The sequence below is a fragment of the Xenopus tropicalis genome, chromosome 2 (genome assembly GCF_000004195.4).
Source record: "Xenopus tropicalis strain Nigerian chromosome 2, UCB_Xtro_10.0, whole genome shotgun sequence".
NCBI lineage: Eukaryota > Metazoa > Chordata > Amphibia > Anura > Pipidae > Xenopus > Xenopus tropicalis.
This window is the reverse complement of record NC_030678.2, coordinates 13,384,635-13,405,013: the sequence shown is the minus strand read 5'-3', so window position 1 is coordinate 13,405,013 and position 20,379 is coordinate 13,384,635. Positions and strand designations below refer to the sequence as shown.

The window sequence follows — 20,379 nt, the reverse complement described above, 5'->3', positions numbered from 1 at the left end:
AAAATAATAATTAACTTGGTGGTTAGTGAATGCCTGATAAAATGATATTATTATTATTGTTGTTGTTATTCATATTATGGGAGAGATTTCCTGATTTACAGTATTAATTGGGCAGACTACCTGCTCTATAATAACAATAATAATGATGATATAAAGGGGTAGAAATCAGGCAGCCAATGGGATTTCAGGAGAGAGAAATGTTGATTGTGTGACATCACCAGCAGCAGAACAAGCCCAACCAGGCAGCCTGCTGGGACGCTACCATGTGCCTAATGGGGGGATAGTGTCATTCAGGATCAGGAGTTATGCGGACGCAAGTTTTTTTTATTGTTTATAAATTCAACTTCTGTCTTGTGTTAAGTTACCATAGATATACGGTGTTAGAAAGAAGCAGTATAGGAACCAGTTGTGTTTGCCCGGTATAACAGCAGGCCCGGCCCCCCCTCGGTAAGTGGTAGGTTCCAAGCTCTTGCTGACAAGCTGGTGTAGTGAGAGCGCTGGGGGCAGCCGGGCAGTGGGAATGTGTCAGTGCGGGTAGGAGGCTGCTGGCTGGCAGGGAGAGGGCTGGGCGCCGCTGAGCAGGTGAGTAGCACTCCGATTGCCGCTTATTGCGATTCTGTCGCTAATGGCCAGGGTGGCCAAAATCACCCCTTGAAAAGTGCGCATCCATAATACATACACAGGGGCTTATTCATCAAGAGCTTGTTGAACCAATAATCCCTGCTTCCTAATCTTGGGTCTACTACTGCAGCTCCCAGCATACTTGTACTTTAGGTTATATGGTGAAGAATGTTGGGAGTTGTAGTCCAGCAACACCTTCACCAAGAAACATCTGTAGAGCAAGACCTTAGATTGTAAGCTCTGTGGGGCGGTGACTGGTGGGAATGATTCTGCTGTATTAGTAAAGGGTAAATAAGCCCATTTGGGGAGCTGCTGCTGTATTAGTAAAGGGTAAATGAGCCCATTTGGGGAGCTGCTGCTGTATTAGTAAAGGGTAAATGAGCCCATTTGGGGAGCTGCTGCTGTATTAGTAAAGGGTAAATGAGCCCATTTGGGGAGCTGCTGCTGTATTAGTAAAGGGTAAATAAGCCCATTTGGGGAGCTGCTGCTGTATTAGTAAAGGGTAAATAAGCCCATTTGGGGAGCTGCTGCTGTATTAGTAAAGGGTAAATGAGCCCATTTGGGGAGCTGCTGCTGTATTAGTAAAGGGTAAATAAGCCCATTTGGGGGGCTGCTGCTGTATTAGTAAAGGGTAAATAAGCCCATTTGGGGGAGCTGCTGCTGTATTAGTAAAGGGTAAATAAGCCCATTTAGGGAGCTGCTGCTGTATTACTAAAGGGTAAATAAGCCCATTTGGGGAGCTGCTGCTGTATTACTAAAGGGTAAATAAGCCCATTTAGGGAGCTGCTGCTGTATTACTAAAGGGTAAATAAGCCCATTTAGGGAGCTGCTGCTGTATTACTAAAGGGTAAATAAGCCCATTTGGGGAGCTGCTGCTGTATTACTAAAGGGTAAATAAGCCCATTTAGGGAGCTGCTGCTGTATTACTAAAGGGTAAATAAGCCCATTTAGGGAGCTGCTGCTGTATTACTAAAGGGTAAATAAGCCCATTTAGGGAGCTGCTGCTGTATTACTAAAGGGTAAATAAGCCCATTTGGGGAGCTGCTGCTGCTGTATTAGTAAAGGGTAAATAAGTCCATTTGGGGAGCTGCTGCTGCTGTATTAGTAAAGGGTAAATAAGCCCATTTGGGGAGCTGCTGCTGTATCAGTAAAGGGTAAATAAGCCCATTTGGGGAGCTGCTGCTGTATCAGTAAAGGGTAAATAAGCCCATTTAGGGAGCTGCTGCTGTATCAGTAAAGGGTAAATAAGCCCATTTGGGGAGCTGCTGCTGTATCAGTAAAGGGTAAATAAGCCCATTTGGGGAGGGGTGCGGTTGGTTTAGGAATAATTGCTTGCTTCATGGCTGGGTGTCAGGGTGGGGAATTTTGCAGGTTGCCAAGAGCATATTATTTTGTATCACCATGCCCTCAGATGTTATTGAATTGTAACTTCCATCTAGGCTGAAACCTTTCATTAGGGCCAGTCAATGGGTCCATGAAAATCTGTATTAAGTTTAGCAACTAAAAGTTGGTTAAAGTTGTCCCCCCAGTATGGTGAGGCCACTGGTTACAATATAATTTACTCACATCTGGTGTTGGCATTGTGTGCTGTAACCCCTTGATAAACTAGTCTCCCCCTGCTACAATGTCGGTTGAATTGATAAAATGTCAGTCCTAATTGTGATCTGGTGTCTGTGTGCCAGGTAGGCAATGTATAGATTGTGTTGCCGGGGGGCATTTATTGGCATTGGCTACTGTTATAAATTATTATTATTATTAACATTTATTTATAAAGCGCCAACATATCCTGCAGCGCTGTACAATAGGTGGGTTACATACATTGGACAGTAACATATAAAGCAATCAATAACCGATACAAGAGGTGAAGAGCTTACAATCTACAGTTGTGCACTTAGGAAATGTTAGCACCAGTGCCTGCCCTTGTAAGAAAAGAACTCACCAGCACTGTATGAGAATGGAACATTGGGTCAGTATTGTCCCTACCAGCTGATAGTTGTTACGTGTATGGCCAGTGAGTAGGCCCATTGGGGCACAGACAGAGTAATGATAAAACTGGCACAAAAGTGGGGCTGGTGCAAGGTGGCAGTTTTATACAAATGAATGCTGAGGGGCTGCTGTACCAAAGGCGGCAGTTGGAAATACACAGGGATCCTACGGCTCAGTCAAAGGCGGAAGTGTATTTACTGACAAGTGCCAGATCCGTGCCCGTATTTACTCATCAAGCCATACGTATCGGCATAGGAAACCACTTCTAGTCTCTGACTTGCCAGGACTGTTAGGTGGCTTTTAGACTAGAAGCAATGGGATGTCACTGACTACTGCATAGGGCTTCTAAAGGTGGCAACCAACACGTGGGCCAAATGTCAGTATATTGTGGGGCGCTGTGTATGCAGGGGGCCACATCACAGTATTCAGTTCATTTGGCTCACAGAGGGGGAGCAGCTGGTCTCTACTCAAACCGAGAATCATCTGCCCCTGAGGTGCCTTACATGCCTTGCTGGTTGGGCAGTGTTAGACTAAAGCTAGGCATGTATGCCAAGAGGCCCGAAATGTATCAAAATTGGAAATATTAAGAGACGGGTCCAAGAAGACCACTGAACTATTAGGCAATGCAATCTCTAATGTGATGTTTTGGCAACACAACTAAATCTTGCTTTACAAGAAGCTGGGGCCCCTCAATCCAATCTGCCCTGAATAACCTTCTGCTGTTCCACCTGTGCCCAGTATCCCAGACCTACCCACTCACGGTAATCTTCCTCTTGGGGATGTGCATTGGTACCCTGTGCTCTGGGGTGGCGCGCTGTGTGTGGCGCGCTGTGTGTGGCGCGCTGTGTGTGTGGCGCGCTGTGTGTGTGGCGCTCTGTGTGTGTGGCGCTCTGTGTGTGTGGCGCTCTGTGTGTGTGGCGCGCTGTGTGTGGCGCTCTGTGTGTGTGGCGCGCTATGTGTGGCCTGCTGAGAAACACCCAAATTTGCCCCTGACACCCTGTCCACGTAGCAATAGCACTACTTGACCTGGTGCATCCCAGAATGCCCCCTTTTCACTTTGCCATAGACACATGCCTCTGCTGCCTTAACCCTAAGTAGGGTTGCCACCTTTTGGCCAATACATTACTGGCCCAGGTGGAGGCGGGTCCGTGACATAAGCGGCTTGACTATGATATAAATGGGGAGGGGCCAAACCATCAGGAGCAGAATATGTAAGTGGCGTGGGTAGAGGGGGAGCTTAAATAGGCATTTCGAGGTGGATCAGGAGGGAATTTGGGGTATATCGAAGAAATGCCAGGGGTCATAGGGTTAGTTATTAGAAATTTACTGGCAAGTACATCACAGGTCGATTAGAAATACTGACCCCGGTTAGTAAAATACCAGCCAGGCCAGTGGAATACCAGCCAAGTGGCAACTCTACCCCCAGATTCTGGCCCTGCTGCTGTTTCTTCATTGGAACTGCAAATGCAGTATGTTATTGCCTTGATTATTGGCCTGAGAATCATCTGTACTATCATTGTCTGCCCAGTCCCAGATATGGGACACAGGCCATGGATTTTGCCCCATGCATGGGCCAGTAAGCTGCTGACTAGGCACATTTATAAATACTGTATATACTCAAGTATAAGCCTAGTTTTTCAGCACCCAAAATGTGCTGAAAAAGTCCCCCTCGGCTTATACTCGAGTCGGGTGCCATGGGTCCATCTAGACTAGCACCCTCTGTCCTTTGTGTACAAATTAGGCCCCCCATAAACCAGACCCTCCAGTGCCCTGGCCCGCTCCCAAATTCATCTTCATCTACCATCCGCACCTGCCCCATTCTGCACTAGACATTGCACTTTATATTCTATATAAATTAAATATAGTTTTGAATTATTTTAACTCTTTGTGTTTTAGCTTGGTTGCTGATTGAGCTAAGGGGGTAATACTCTTAAGGCATCATTGTTGATACCATGTTGTTTTTGTTGACCCTCTTCTCCACTTACAGAGCTAGTTTACTGTTTTTCTTTTAAATAAATATTGAAAAACATATACCTCACTGATGCCTCATTAAATGTAATTTTTTCAGTATTTATTTTGATTATTGAAACTTAGCAGTAGCTGCTGCATTTCCCACCCTAGGCTTATACTCGAGTTAATAAGTTTTTCCAGTTTTCTTAGGTAAAATTAGGTACCTCGGCTTATATTCGGATCGGCTTATACTCGAGTATATACGGTAAATGTTAATAATAATAATAATAATAGGCACTCAGCCATGGTTGGCTCATCTACGGGCAGCTGAACGGGCATCTCCAACTGGAAAGTCTGCACAGAGAGTCGCATGAAGCAGTTCGGAGAAAGATATGTGTAAATATTTGAGATTCCTCTTGCCTTTGTTTTTTTCCATCATTTGAAGCATTGACTGAAAGGGAGAGTTTGCTACAACATAGAGCTGGGGTACATGCTGCTGTAGAAAGTCTGCCTGCTTTGGGGTGTCAGTGCTGTAACTATAGGGGAGCAGACCCTTCATTCCCTCGGCTTTTGGCACCACTCTAGGGCATAGGAGTGCAAAGTTACACCCAGTATAATCAGATTATGTTAATATTTCTCCCAAAATCAATTAAAGATCACCTTCAGGACCCTCGTGCTCACATTCCATTTGTGAACAGAAGCTGTCAATCAAAAGAGGGGGTGTGGCTCTGGCACGTGGCAAGCAGGGCGTTGAGCTGATCTGCTAACGAGGACGATGTTATGATGCGAGCCTTTTCCTACATTGTGTGTTGAGTCGTGTAGCTCAGTGCCTGCAGGTAACGTTGGGAGCTGCCTCCTTCCTGCTACAGGTTTCTTTATCCTGTGGTGGAAGTTGTGCTTATTTGTGCCGTTGGGGTCCCTTAGGCCCAGGGCCTTTTTCAACCTCTGTATCTTCTCCCGTGATACCCCAAAAACTGTTTTGTTCAGTTTGCTGGTTTCCCTTTCTGACAGGTTTCCATGCCCATTCCCATAGCAACTCCTAATGGGGGTCCCATAGAATCAGTTGGAGTGGCTGGCATGTGATTGGCTTCTGTGGCTAAGCACTAGGAATCTCACCGCCTGATGAGGACCTTACTAAATACTGGAGGTATTGGAGGAAGTTCTATTTTCTACCATTTTACTAAAATTTAGCTATTAGGGTGGGGGCCGTAGGTCCAGGAAATTATAGTCCTGTTGCAAATGCATAGCAAACAGAAAGTCAGCCTACATCCACTCAGTTTAGTCATGAGTGAGTCTCAGGTTCTGGTAGGTCAAGCAGAGACCCTCATTTTTGGTGATGTAATCGTGCCAAGCCCACCCCTTTGGTGACTTATGGGGTAGAGTCGGACTGGGTGCAGGTCATAAAGTAGAGAAATTTGAACTGAGTTGGGTGCAGGTTAGGGTCCAGTTTGGGTTAAAAGTGCAGCGAGAACATTCATATCTTATGGGGCAGTTTTTGCATTGGGGGGTCCTCCACTTCCAACCTGGACCTGCCTCCAGTAAACCTAGGGCTGCCTGGCAACATATTAGCCAAGTGTTGTGAGACTGAATCAGTCCTACAGATGGAGCAAACTTTGTTTCTATGCAGTGTCCCAGGACACATGTTGTAGAAGAGGTGGGTAAATAATCTGGTTATATAGACTGACTATAGAATGTCTAGATAAAGTTTGCTCCATCTGTATATATTGTTTAGGGGGTGGGGGTTCGTATTTGCCTTTTCTCTGCTTGTTTATTTAAGGGCCCTTCTCTGTTGTCAAGGCCATAATAGCTGTTTCAGGACCAACACACAGCAAGGCCTCCAAGTAATCCCTGCTTTGTCCTGTGGTTATTACACACCCATGTGTATACAGGAGATCCTCAGCTTTGCTACAATAGCAATATGGGGCCCCCCCCAGATGGGTGCTAGCTCTGTGTTCTCAATCGCCTTCAGTCTGGAACCTTTCTAGTTTGTACATAGACATATTTCTGATCTCCCTCTCTCACTGGTTTGTTGGTTTAGTATTGGAATCCTAACAATTTGTTGCAGTGCAGAGTATTCACTTTCTGTTCAGTTAGGGCTATGGCGCAGCCAGGGGTACATGGGGTGCTTAAGTATACGGTACAGTTATTTACTTTCCTTCTGAAAAACATTCTATTCAGTTTTTGTTCATTCATTTGTTTCCTGTTACTCGGGTTACTGGGTATTTTACCTGGTTCTGGAATGCTTGGAACCTGGGGTGTTCCAGATGGTCCAACATGGATTTTTTGCAGCTTAGTTACCATCAAGCACCATCAATGTTTATTCACTATTTCAATAGTTTCATTGTACAATTGTTTGTTACTATTGTATTTGCCTATAAAAGTTTTAGCAAACATGTAATGCTCCTTCCTGTCTCTCACAGTGCAACATTTCTGCCCTGCTTTATGGCTGAGATTCCAGCTACATTTACAGCAGAGCATTCTTTCACAGTGATTAGAGAGCCACCTGTTATTTGCCTCCTTTTATTTAAGGGCAATGGTGTACCAAGTTTTTTTTTTAGCAGACAGGTGCCAAAGTGCCAGTACAGGTCCCAATGTCAGTATTTTAAAATATATGATTTTTGGGAAACTGTGTGGCACAAAACTCGAATGAATAGAAAAAAAATGTTTAAAGGGGATACCTTCCAGTTTGTGCCTGTATGTTACCCAACCACTCAGATTGTAAGCTCTATGGGGCAGGGACCTCCTTCCTACTGTGTCTCATACCACATGGCACATATATATATATACATGTATTTATTTATTATATCACTTGTCCTCCCTGTGTGTAATTTTGTATTCTGTAAGACTGTACAGCGCTGCGTACCCTTGTGGCGCTTTATAAATAAAGTTATACATACATACATACATACATACATACATACATAACATACATAAGCCGTTACCTGTAATGTTCCTTACAGCATGCTGGCATAGTCTGCACACCTTATTCTGCATGTCTGTTTGTATTCATATGAGTGGGCACTACCAAACCGGATACTCAGACAAACACATAAATATAAAAGAATAATTCAGATTATTAATTATATTAATGTTTGCTCTTTGGGTTTTTAATTTAGGATAAGTATAAGGAGGAAACGAGGGACTTGCTGGCCTATAGCATATATATATATATATATATATTTCAATATGCTAAAGCCTGTATCCTGTCTATAATGCTGGCCCTACATGGACTGACATTGGCTACTGACCCTGTTGTGATCCGAGCCTTGGCCTGGGGGGTCAATCAGTCTGGTTTGGCCAGTTTGCATCTGCAATTGGGATTGACTTTCTCTGTAACCGTGCATGGGTCACTCAGACTCTTATTCTCTGCAGGGACCCGGGCATGCATGAAAGATGGATCCAGAAGAACAGGAGCTGCTGGGAGACTACAGATACAGAAATTACTCCTCTGTCATTGAGAAAGCCCTGCGGAACTTTGAGTCTTCAAGCGAATGGGCAGATCTGATATCATCACTTGGGAAACTCAACAAGGTACGTTGTGGCCAATCCACTGCCTCTGCGTTGGAAATATTCACAGTATTTATATTTATATTGGCTTTTCCTCGCTAAAACCTATACCGAGTGTTTGTAAGAAGTGACACCCCCCAGCAACATCCTGTGTGCTCACTCTCAATTCCTGCTTCTGTGGTTTGTATTTCCATCTACAGCCATGACTCACAGGTCTTTCCTCATAATGTAAAGGGCTTGCACTTTGAGTCCATATTCTACATAGAACCTGGGTCATTATGGCAAGTGAGGTCCTGTAGACATAGGAAGGTGCCATACAGATCAGAGCCTTGGGCATGTTCTGGTAAGTCAATTGCCCAGTCCAGATTGACTAGCCTGCACACACCCTGTAGGGGCTCTAAGTCCATAGTGGATAAAGATAATGTTATCTGACTCACTGTAATAGCAAATTGCTCGCAAGGAGCAGAGTACAGGCCGGTGTGGGTCTGAAACTTCTATGGTTTGTCTGTGCCAAGATGATGGGTGCTTAACATGTTTGATAAAGGCTGCTTTCTCCATGAGTTTGGGTGCCGCTCATAAGAGCATGTTTAGGAGCCCTGTGGCCCTGGGCTGACATGGCTGTAAGTACAGGTATTGGATCCCTTATCCGGAAACCCATTATCCAGAAAGTTCCGAATTACGGAAAGGCCATCTCCCATTATAAGCAAATAATTCTAATTTTTAAAAATGATTCCTTTTTCTCTGTAATAATAAAACAGTACCTGTACTTGATCCCAACTAAGATATAATTACCCCTTATTGGGGGCAGAACAGCCCTATTGGGTTTATTTAATGGTTAAATGATTCCCTTTTCTCTGTAATAATAAAACAGTACCTGTACTTGATCCCAACTAAGATATAATTACCCCTTATTGGGGCAGAACAGCCCTATTGGGTTTATTTAATGGTTAAATGATTCCCTTTTCTCTGTAAAAATAAAACAGTACCTGTACTTGATCCCAACTAAGATATAATTACCCCTTATTGGGGGCAGAACAGCCCTATTGGGTTTATTTAATGGTTAAATGATTCCCTTTTCTCTGTAAAAATAAAACAGTACCTGTACTTGATCCCAACTAAGATATAATTACCCCTTATTGGGGCAGAACAGCCCTATTGGGTTTATTTCATGGTTAAATGATTCCCTTTTCTCTGTAATAATAAAACAGTACCTGTACTTGATCCCAACTAAGATATAATTACCCCTTATTGGGGGTAGAACAGCCCTATTGGTATTATTTAATGGTTAAATGATTCCCTTTTCTTTGTAATAATAAAACAGTACCTGTACTTGATCCCAACTAAGATATAATTACCCCTTATTGGGGGCAAAACAGTCCTATTGGTATTATTTAATGGTTAAATGATTCCCTTTTCTTTGTAATAATAAAACAGTACCTGTACTTGATCCCAACTAAGATATAATTACCCCTTATTGAGGGCAGAACAGTCCTATTGGGTTTATTTAATGGTTAAATGATTCCCTTTTCTCTGTAATAATAAAACAGTACCTGTACTTGATCCCAACTAAGATATAATTACCCCTTATTGGGGCAGAACAGTCCTATTGGGTTTATTTAATGGTTAAATGATTCCCTTTTCTCTGTAATAATAAAACAGTACCTGTACTTGATCCCAACTAAGATATAATTACCCCTTATTGGGGGGCAGAACAGCCCTATTGGGTTTATTTAATGGTTAAATGATTCCCTTTTCTCTGTAATAATGAAACAGTACCTGTACTTGATCCCAACTAAGATATAATTACCCCTTATTGAGGGCAGAACAGCCCTATTGGGTTTATTTAATGGTTAAATGATTTTTAGCAGACTTAAGTTATGGAGACACAAATTACGGAAAGATCCCTTATCTGGAAAACCCCAGGTCCCAAGCATTCTGGATAACAGGCCCCATTTACAGAGTCATTAACTCTACTTAAACACCTCTTTTTGGCATTATTATTCAACTTGTGTTAAAGGGGATGTGAAGGTGCAAGGGAAATGCCTACACCGTGCATGTTTCCGAGTTGTATAGTGTGTATTTGTGTAGTGAAAGTACACAATTTACACATCTGATATATTTATTGCTCCTTTGTGGACTCCTTTCTCTATTATTATTATCTGGCTACCAGCCTTTGCTTCAGGAGAAATAAAGTGATGGTGCATATGCATTTATATTCATGCCACTTACATTGTTTAACGCCTCTAACCTTTTCTATGTGTGTATTTGCAAAGGATAGAAACATCCCACCCCTGATTGTTGGAATTTTCTTTATCATGTTGTGCCCAATCAGTGGTTCCAGTTCTGTTTGATTATTACCTATAGAAGTAAAGGGTTCTACAATATAAAGAGTCTCTTAGGCACTCACTGAGCTAGAGTATGGGCACATTCCAGATTTAAAGGTCAACTACAGGGAGTTCATTTTGTAATCATTACAGATCATTGTTTCCCTTCTCTCTGTTACTTCTTGCTTTGTTTGCCTGTAGCTCTTGGTCCCGGCCAGACCCTAACGCTGGGTAAGGCCTAGGCTTTTCCATACAATACAAGTTCTAGAAGGGGAGATTTATTTCTGCCTGCTTTGCATGACTGCACCATGGAATCCCAGCTGAGCGCTCCCTTTTTACCCAATCATTAGGTTCTGCATTGATGGGCAGCGTGGGAATATGCTGTGTAACTATATAAATACCATACATGTTGTATAGTTCAACAATATATTCTCAGGCTGGTGCAAAGAGAGAACAGTTTTTATTTTAAACTTATTTTTTTATTTTATGCTTCCTACTTCCCTTTGGTACTTCAGAACAATTAAAAAAAAAAAAAGGTATTTGATCAGATTCTCCCTCCCAGTGGAATTTAATTAATGTTTATCTACTGCCTTATCTATCTCTACAGTGCACCACCTGCTAAGCCCTTATCACAAGCTGCAGCTACAATTGCTGCCAGGACCCAGGGGAGCCAGGGCACTGGTTCAGTTGCACCTCCTGCCCCCAAGGTACTTACACCACTGGTCATTAGGACAGTAGAACTGCAAAACAGTTCTTCTCTTTCTGCATCATTTGAAATCCTGGCAGGGAAGGAGGGACTAAAACATTGATGTTACAAATTGTAACAACTTCTTCACCGCTTACAGACGGCATGCATGAACTACATAACCCACAATGCATTGCTCTGTGATGTTCCTTTCCTTATTGACATCACATGTGCAGGGAATTGTGGGATTGGGAGGATGCAGGCTGAAGGCAGGCTGAGGACAGGTGAATACTGTTGTGTTTGGTTGGAGTTACCCTATAACATGCAATATGCTATGCACTTCTGGTTGATTATCTGCCTTAATATACAGGTATAGGACCTATTATCCAGAATGCTCGGGACCAAGGGTATTCTGGATAAGGGGTCTTTCTGTAATTTGGATCTCCATACCTTAAGTCTACTAAAAAAATCAATAAAATATTAATTAAACCCAACAGGATTGTTTTGCATCCAATAAGGATTAATTATATCTTAATTGGGATCAATTACAAGGTAGTGTTTTATTATTACATAGAAAAAGGAAATCAGTTTTAAAATTCTGAATTATTTGATTAAAATGGAGTCTATGGGAGATGGGCTTTCCGTAATTCGGAGCTTTCTGGATAACGGGTTTCCGGATAAGGGGTCTGATACCTGCATAAAAGATAAACCCTGGATCTGACTTGCCATCTTACGTCCATCAGTATCCCACTGCAGTCACACAGCCGTACTGGTTACACATGGAACAGCTACGATGCTGAGCCTCCCCATGAAACAAGGTTGCTTGGGAACTCTCCTAGAGAGGGCATTTGGGTTTGAGATTCAGTAATTTAAAAACCACACAGAATAAAAAAATTGAGGCAAAATTTCTCAGAATGCCACTATCTCGGAAGTTTGTTTTTTATGGAGAACTATCCATTAAATACCTTTTAAAAGGCCATTATGTACAGAGGGAAGCAAGATGTTCTCATAAATAATTCTGAGGCTGCTTGTGACTGGGGGAGAGGCAAGAGCCCTGAGATAATGGAATTGGCAGGGATGTGTAGGTGGCCTCCTAGGCTGCATGGCGGCCATGACATGTTTTTTCAACATATTAGCAATGGATGTGTTGGTCACTCGGTTTATATTTAATAATTCGATATAATAGTTATGTATTTGTCCCATGAGGGATTACCTGTGGCAGATATGTTTCTACCACTGTCCCGCTATCCCCTCCCTTCTCTTACCCACCCATTTCTCAAACCCTGCCCCTTAACATTTGCCCCACCCCTTCTACATTAGTGCTGAAAACCAACTTTCCTGTAACTGACACTGCTGTCTTAAAGTGATACTGACACGAAAAAAAACAACTTTTCAAATTATGAATCTACATAAAAAGTTACCTATAGGTCATGTTGACCTTTTTTCACTCTTAGGGCTGGTTTTGTAAGTAATTGTTACTTGAAGTCCCTAAACCTGACTGTTTTGCCAACCTGACTGTCCCTTCTCAGCCTGTTATAGCGTCTAATGCTAACGGCCTCCTGCTGCACAAATATGGCCGCCCCCTCATAGAGGAACATGGGGGATCAGATAGGGAATGTAAAAGCTTGGACAAATACTTTTATGGCAAAATTATAAATAGCGTGCAAAGACAATGTTTTGATAGATGTAAAAAAGTTTTCATTTCTGGTGTCAGTATCTTTTTAATGCCAATGTGAATAGGTCTTGAGTGCAGAACTGTCTGACCCATGACCCTCCTGCTGTTCAGGTACTTGGGAGTTGTAGCTGAACTAAAGCTGGAGGGCAGCACCCTGGGCAGCCCTGCTTGTCCTAAGTATGTAGAACTTGAAGAGCAGCATTTCCCATTGTAACAATAGGCTCAGTGTACAAAGGTTTGTGGTTCAAACATTGCTTCGCATTGTTGGGTCACAGTGACATTTACCTGTTCTGTTCCCTAACAACTGCCTTCTGTTCATGATCCAATCAAACCAGTTTAAATTAAAGTCAATGGTTTGCCTCTTGGTAAATTCACCAGATACTTGAATGTTAAATATATCTGCTTATATTATATATTGATGTAGTGTATATAATTTTACTTGCCATATGGCCGGCGCATTAATGGCCAAGCCAGTGAAATTGGTACCTGTGCCAATGTTAATAAGCAGGAAAGATAACACCGATAGGAAGGCTGGGTGTTTTCCAGAAAATGTGGCAACACTCTGTACTGCCAGTTTGCACTGCCAGGTCTGTGTGCAGAAGAAACATGGAGCTGTAGTGAGAGTGGAGCTTACTGGGTGGCTGAATAAAAGGAAACAGCCAAGGAGTCTGCCCAATTATCCATGCAGGCCTTAGAAACTATTGGACCAATGGCATGCTTGCTTCTTCTCCCTGCAACAATAAAGCTTTTCTATAGAGTCCCCTCGTTCCATTATACTGTACGTTTTTCAGGGGACCAGAAAAAATAGTGTAAAATCTGGGAAAATCAGGAAAATATATTATACATTATAAACTAGTGTGACCACAGAAAATGGTATAAAATGTGGGAAAATCGGGGTTTGTAATAGTGAGGTTTGGCTGTAGCTGAGCACCAGCCCAAGTCAGGTAGGAGCCTATGGCTCATATGAATACATTCTGAGTTAGGTTTAAATAGTGCCTGGATGGTTATTCATTTAATTGCCCTAATCTACCCCCCAGACCAGAGTTACCTGCTGCTCCTTCTGATAAACCTGTTATTCTCGCTGAACTGGGAGCAGTGCAATCCTATATATAAGTATTCGCTGTATTTGTACTCCAGCCTATAAAAGAACTGCACTGCCCCAGCCCAGGTCACTTATTTATCCAGCCCCCCTAGGGTACGGGTTAAATGTGTTGGAATAGGTGAAGCTCAGCTTGGGGGCTTAGGGAGCTATTAGAAAAAAAACAGGGATATTTTATGATACTGATGGAGTTTTTCACATTGATAGGAATATGTCACTTTAACTGGCCAAGTAGAAAGTTTTTTTTTACTGTTCCTACTTGGCCTTTATATTTTATAATAATGTCTAGATATAACAGAGCATTCTGTCACAGTGGCACAGATCCTATATGATCCCCCCATTGTAAGCAGCAGTCCTGCCCTGCTTTATGGCTGGATTCTAGCTATCTGTATAACAGAGCATTCTGTCACAGTGGCACAGATCCTATCTGATCCCCCCATTGTAAGCAGCAGTCCTGCCCTGCTTTATGGCTGAGATTCTAGCTATCTGTATAACAGAGCATTCTGTCACAGTGGCACAGATCCTATCTGATCCCCCCATTGTAAGCAGCAGTCCTGCCCTGCTTTATGGCTGAGATTCTAGCTATCTGTATAACAGAGCATTCTGTCACAGTGGCACAGATCCTATCTGATCCCCCCATTGTAATCAGCAGTCCTGCCCTGCTTTATGGCTGAGATTCTAGCTATCTGTATAACAGAGCATTCTGTCACAGTGGCACAGATCCTATCTGATCCCCCCATTGTAAGCAGCAGTCCTGCCCTGTTTTATGGCTGAGATTCTAGCTATCTGTATAACAGAGCATTCTGTCACAGTGGCACAGATCCTATCTGACCCCCCATTGTAAGCAGCAGTCCTGCCCTGCTTTATGGCTGAGATTCTAGCTATCTGTATAACAGAGCATTCTGTCACAGTGGCACAGATCCTATCTGATCCCCCCATTGTAAGCAGCAGTCCTGCCCTGCTTTATGGCTGAGATTCTAGCTATCTGTATAACAGAGCATTCTGTCACAGTGGCACAGATCCTATCTGACCCCCCCATTGTAAGCAGCAGTCCTGCCCTGCTTTATGGCTGAGATTCTAGCTATCTGTATAACAGAGCATTCTGTCACAGTGGCACAGATCCTATCTGATCCCCCCCATTGTAAGCAGCAGTCCTGCCCTGCTTTATGGCTGAGATTCTAGCTATGTGTATAACAGAGCATTCTGTCACAGTGGCACAGATCCTATCTGATCCCCCCCCATTGTAAGCAGCAGTCCTGCCCTGCTTTATGGCTGAGATTCTAGCTATGTGTATAACAGAGCATTCTGTCACAGTGGCACAGATCCTATCTGATCCCCCCCATTGTAAGCAGCAGTCCTGCCCTGCTTTATGGCTGAGATTCTAGCTATCTGTATAACAGAGCATTCTGTCACAGTGGCACAGATCCTATCTGATCCCCCCATTGTAAGCAGCAGTCCTGCCCTGCTTTATGGCTGAGATTCTAGCTATGTGTATAACAGAGCATTCTGTCACAGTGGCACAGATCCTATCTGATCCCCCCATTGTAAGCAGCAGTCCTGCCCTGCTTTATGGCTGAGATTCTAGCTATCTGTATAACAGAGCATTCTGTCACAGTGGCACAGATCCTATCTGATCCCCCCCCATTGTAAGCAGCAGTCCTGCCCTGCTTTATGGCTGAGATTCTAGCTATCTGTATAACAGAGCATTCTGTCACAGTGGCACAGATCCTATCTGACCCCCCCACCATTGTAAGCAGCAGTCCTGCCCTGCTTTATGGCTGAGATTCTAGCTATCTGTATAACAGAGCATTCTGTCACAGTGGCACAGATCCTATCTGATCCCCCCATTGTAAGCAGCAGTCCTGCCCTGCTTTATGGCTGAGATTCTAGCTATCTGTATAACAGAGCATTCTGTCACAGTGGCACAGATCCTATCTGATCCCCCCCATTGTAAGCAGCAGTCCTGCCCTGCTTTATGGCTGAGATTCTAGCTATGTGTATAACAGAGCATTCTGTCACAGTGGCACAGATCCTATCTGATCCCCCCCATTGTAAGCAGCAGTCCTGCCCTGCTTTATGGCTGAGATTCTAGCTATGTGTATAACAGAGCATTCTGTCACAGTGGCACAGATCCTATCTGATCCCCCCATTGTAAGCAGCAGTCCTGCCCTGCTTTATGGCTGAGATTCTAGCTATGTGTATAACAGAGCATTCTGTCACAGTGGCACAGATCCTATCTGATCCCCCCATTGTAAGCAGCAGTCCTGCCCTGCTTTATGGCTGAGATTCTAGCTATCTGTATAACAGAGCATTCTGTCACAGTGGCACAGATCCTATCTGATCCCCCCCCATTGTAAGCAGCAGTCCTGCCCTGCTTTATGGCTGAGATTCTAGCTATCTGTATAACAGAGCATTCTGTCACAGTGGCACAGATCCTATCTGATCCCCCCCCATTGTAAGCAGCAGTCCTGCCCTGCTTTATGGCTGAGATTCTAGCTATCTGTATAACAGAGCATTCTGTCACAGTGGCACAGATCCTATCTGATCCCCCCCCATTGTAAGCAGCAGTCCTGCCCTGCTTTATGGCTGAGATTCTAGCTATCTGTATAACAGAGCATTCTGTCACAGTGGCACAGATCCTATCTGATCCCTCATTGTAAGCAGCAGTCCTGCCCTGCTTTATGGCTGAGATTCTAGCTATCTGTATAACAGAGCATTCTGTCACAGTGGCACAGATCCTATCTGATCCCCCCCCATTGTAAGCAGCAGTCCTGCCCTGCTTTATGGCTGAGATTCTAGCTATGTGTATAACAGAGCATTCTGTCACAGTGGCACAGATCCTATCTGATCCCCCCCCATTGTAAGCAGCAGTCCTGCCCTGCTTTATGGCTGAGATTCTAGCTATCTAAAACACACACATCAAAATAGGAAGTGAAAAAATACCGTGGGCACCCAGCTTTTAAGAAATTAGGGCAAAAGATCATTTGTAACCACACACAGCCTGCAATTAATTATAGGGTTCCGCCCAGGTTTATATAAGCGCATTCTTTCAGAGCTGGCACAGATCCTGTATCTATAAGGTGTAAGCACCAGCCCTGTCCTGTTTATTTGGGCCTTGTCATGTGATGCTGGGGCCCTCCAGCACGGCCATTACTGTATGTACAGTATTCTGAGCATGAATAAAATTGTTTTCCCAAGGATCCCATGGCACGAGGTGCGGCCAGGAAAACAAATGTCGTATTGTGAAACAGGATATGGCAGCAGGGGAGGCTGTAAGCACCGAAACTTAGTGAAAAACAATTAGTCTTCGTTCTGTGTCGCACCAGATACTGACCAGCGAAATTCTAATTGCTTAAAGGGGAAGGAGTATATTAACATGAGTACAGTGAAACTACTTTATTTTACATTTAGGGGAGAGGTATAAGGATTTCCATTCAGACAGACAACGATGTGCCCATGAGTTAGAACTGATGCCCGCAGCCAGTGAGAAAAACTGATAAACAGAGAATACTGTAGAGCAGTGCTGTCCAACTTCTACGGTGCCAAGGGCCGGAATTTCTCTAGCATACATGGTGGAGGGCCGCTAATGGAAGCCAGTTTTGACCACTCCCCTTTTTGAAACCACACCCACTTCAAACCACACCTATTTTATCACAATGGTCGTAGCACAGCAAAATCCCAAATGCTTGGTCCTTACTGTGGGCATATCAACCATCATTCATATGTGAAAGAGTTATGTGATATTAAGATATACCCTTAAATTCCATATGCCTCCTCCTCCCCTGTGGATAGCAGAGCAACCCCCAGAACATAATTACACACCTTAGGGACCATTTAATGGCTATTTCCAACTGCTAACAAACTCCCACAACAAACCCCTGCCAGGTTCACCTCCCACAAGCAGCATAGGGCAAGCAGAGTATGGCACACACAGGCAGCACTCTGCCTGTCCTATGCTGTCTGTGTGTGCCATACTCTGCCTGTCCTACCCTGCCTGTGTGTGCCATACTCTGCCTTCCCTATGCTGCCTCTGTGTGCCATACTCTGCCTGCCCTACCCTGCCTGTGTGTGTCATACTCTGCCTGCCCTACCCTGCCTATGTGTGCCATACTCTGTGTGCCCTACCCTGCCTGTGTGTACCATACTCTGCCTGCCCTACCCTGACTGTGTGTGCCATACTCTGCCTGCCCTACCCTGACTGTGTGTGCCATACTCTGCCTGCCCTACCCTTCCTGTGTGTGCCATACCCTCCCTGACCTATGCTGCCTGTGTGTGCCATACTCTACCTGCCCTATGCTGGCTGTATGTGCCATACTCTGCCTACAGTACCTATGTCTGAGGTGTGAAGAAGTGAACAATGGGAGTGATTACAGTCTGAGCCTGAGGTGTGAACACTGCAGGGGGTGAACAATACAGAGATTAAAAGGTGTGAACAACACAGGGGATTACATGTTTAAACAATACAGAGGGATTACAGCCTGAATCTGAGGTGAGAACCATGCAGGGGGCCAGCTAATCTCAGTACTGATACCATTTAATGGTTACTCAAAGGTAAGCCATCAAAGCAGCCAGACAGGTGGGGGGCCACACAGAGGGGGGTCGCGGGCCGCATGCGGCCCGCGGGCCGCCAGTTGGACAGCACTGCTGTAGAGAATTACAATCTGCATTAGAAAAGTGTTATTTTCACTAAGAATCAAATAATTTTCATTTCATTTGATAAATTGGCTTTTAAGCAGTACCTTTGAAAAGCTGTTTCTTGCCTACAATTGCCTTTTGGATTCTAGTTTATGTAAAGCAGAGTAGGTTCTGCAGTCAGTATCTTGTTAATGTGACTGAATCTACTAGGAAGCAGGGCCATTTGAAGGCCCTGGTGTGCCCTGAGCAAAGATCCAATTGGTGGGACTCCATTGTCCTTTTTGACCATGCCCACTTTTAGGCCACACCCCTAAACACTGCACCAATTGTATCAAAACAAAACCTAGAAGTGCCAGTATAATAACTACAAAAAAGAATTTACCTTACCATATTAACCCCAGCTATACCAGTATAATCACTGTAGAAATAGCGAGTGAGCACTCGGTTATTCCACACATGCCAGTAAGGTCACTTCTGGGGCTGTCCTGGTGCATCTGGTCAGTGATTTTAATTATGTTTCTACTATTAGTTACATGGTTGGGGAAGTGGAGAGTGAAGTTGGGCTGCTGAGAAGACTATCGCTACCATTAGTCACAGGAGGAAGTAGATTGTGGGATATGGAGTCTTGTTGCTAAGGAAAATATTTCCACCATTAGTCACATGGTTAGAGAAGTGGATTATGGGTTATGAAGTTGGGCTGCTAAGGAGAATATCTTTAACATGAGTCACATATTTTTAAAAGTGGACTATGGGATATGGAGTCTGGAATCTGAGAAGAATATCTATGCCATTAGTTAAATAGTTGGAAAAATTGATTATGGGAAATAAAGTTGGGCTGCTGTGGAGAGTATCTCTACCATTAGTAACCTGGTTGGAGAAGGGGATTATGGGATATGAAGTTGGACTGCTAAGAAAAATATCTCTACCATTAGTAACCTGGTTGGAGAAGGGGATTATGGGATATGAAGTTGGACTGCTAAGGAAAATATCTCTACCATTAGTAACCTGGTTGGAGAAGGGGATAATGGGATATAAAGTCTGGCTGCTGAGGAGAATATATTTTCAATTAGTTACATGGTTGGGGAAATGGATTTTGGGGTATAACGTTAAGCTGCTGAGGAGAATATCTCTGCCCTTAGTAACATGTTTGGAGGAGTTTATTATGGGATATGAAGCTATGCTGCTAAGGAGAATATCTCTTCCACTAGTAACCTGGTTGGAGAAGGAGATTATTGGATATAAAGTCTGGCTACTGAGAAGAATATCTATTCCATTAGTTTCATGGTTGTTGGAGAAGTGGATTATGGGATATAAAGTCAGGCTATATGGGATATAAAGTCAGGCTATATGGGATATAAAGTCAGGCTATATGGCATATAAAGTCAAGTCACATGGTTGGAAAAGTTAAATATTGAATATACAGCCAGGCTGCTGAAAATATATCTCTTCCATTAGTTACATGGCTGTAGAAATAGATTGGAGTTGGTATATGGAGATGACTACTGAGGAGAATATCTTTACTGTTAGTCACTTTGTTAGTGAAGTGGATTATTAGCTATGGAGACTGGCTCCCCAGTGGGAAGAAATGGATTACAAACTACTTTAGATACATAATTGGGGTAATTTATTAACACTGGGCAAATTTGCACCGGGGCAGTAACCCATAGTAACCAACCAGTGATTAGCTTTTTAGTAGAACAATGAAAGCAGGCAGGGCAAGTTAGGAAATGAATCTGTCCAATTACAATACTCCTACAACACTGTTTACCCCCCTTCTTTTATTTGCCTTAGTGACCCATTAGACATCGGCAAACTTACAAGGGGCAAGTGAGACATTCTTGAAATTTAGCAGAGCCTTCTAACCTGCAATCATCCCGCACTAGCAGTGTAGGTCAGG

General features: G+C 43.6%; 1 protein-coding gene across 2 annotated transcripts in view; it reads left to right on the top strand.

Annotated features, from left to right (window-relative positions):
• The first annotated feature begins 476 nt into the window (after positions 1 to 476).
• dop1b (DOP1 leucine zipper like protein B) overlaps positions 477 to 20,379 on the top strand; it is a 64,596-nt gene continuing 44,693 nt past the window's right edge. For both annotated transcript variants that reach the window (XR_004221205.1, XM_004912123.4), the window contains exons 1-2: positions 477 to 582; positions 7,930 to 8,088. Coding sequence is in view for 1 of the 2 variants with exons in the window: in XM_004912123.4 (XP_004912180.1) it covers positions 7,951 to 8,088 (138 nt within the window). In the remaining variant the exon portion in view is untranslated. The remainder of the gene's footprint in view (positions 583 to 7,929; positions 8,089 to 20,379) is intronic.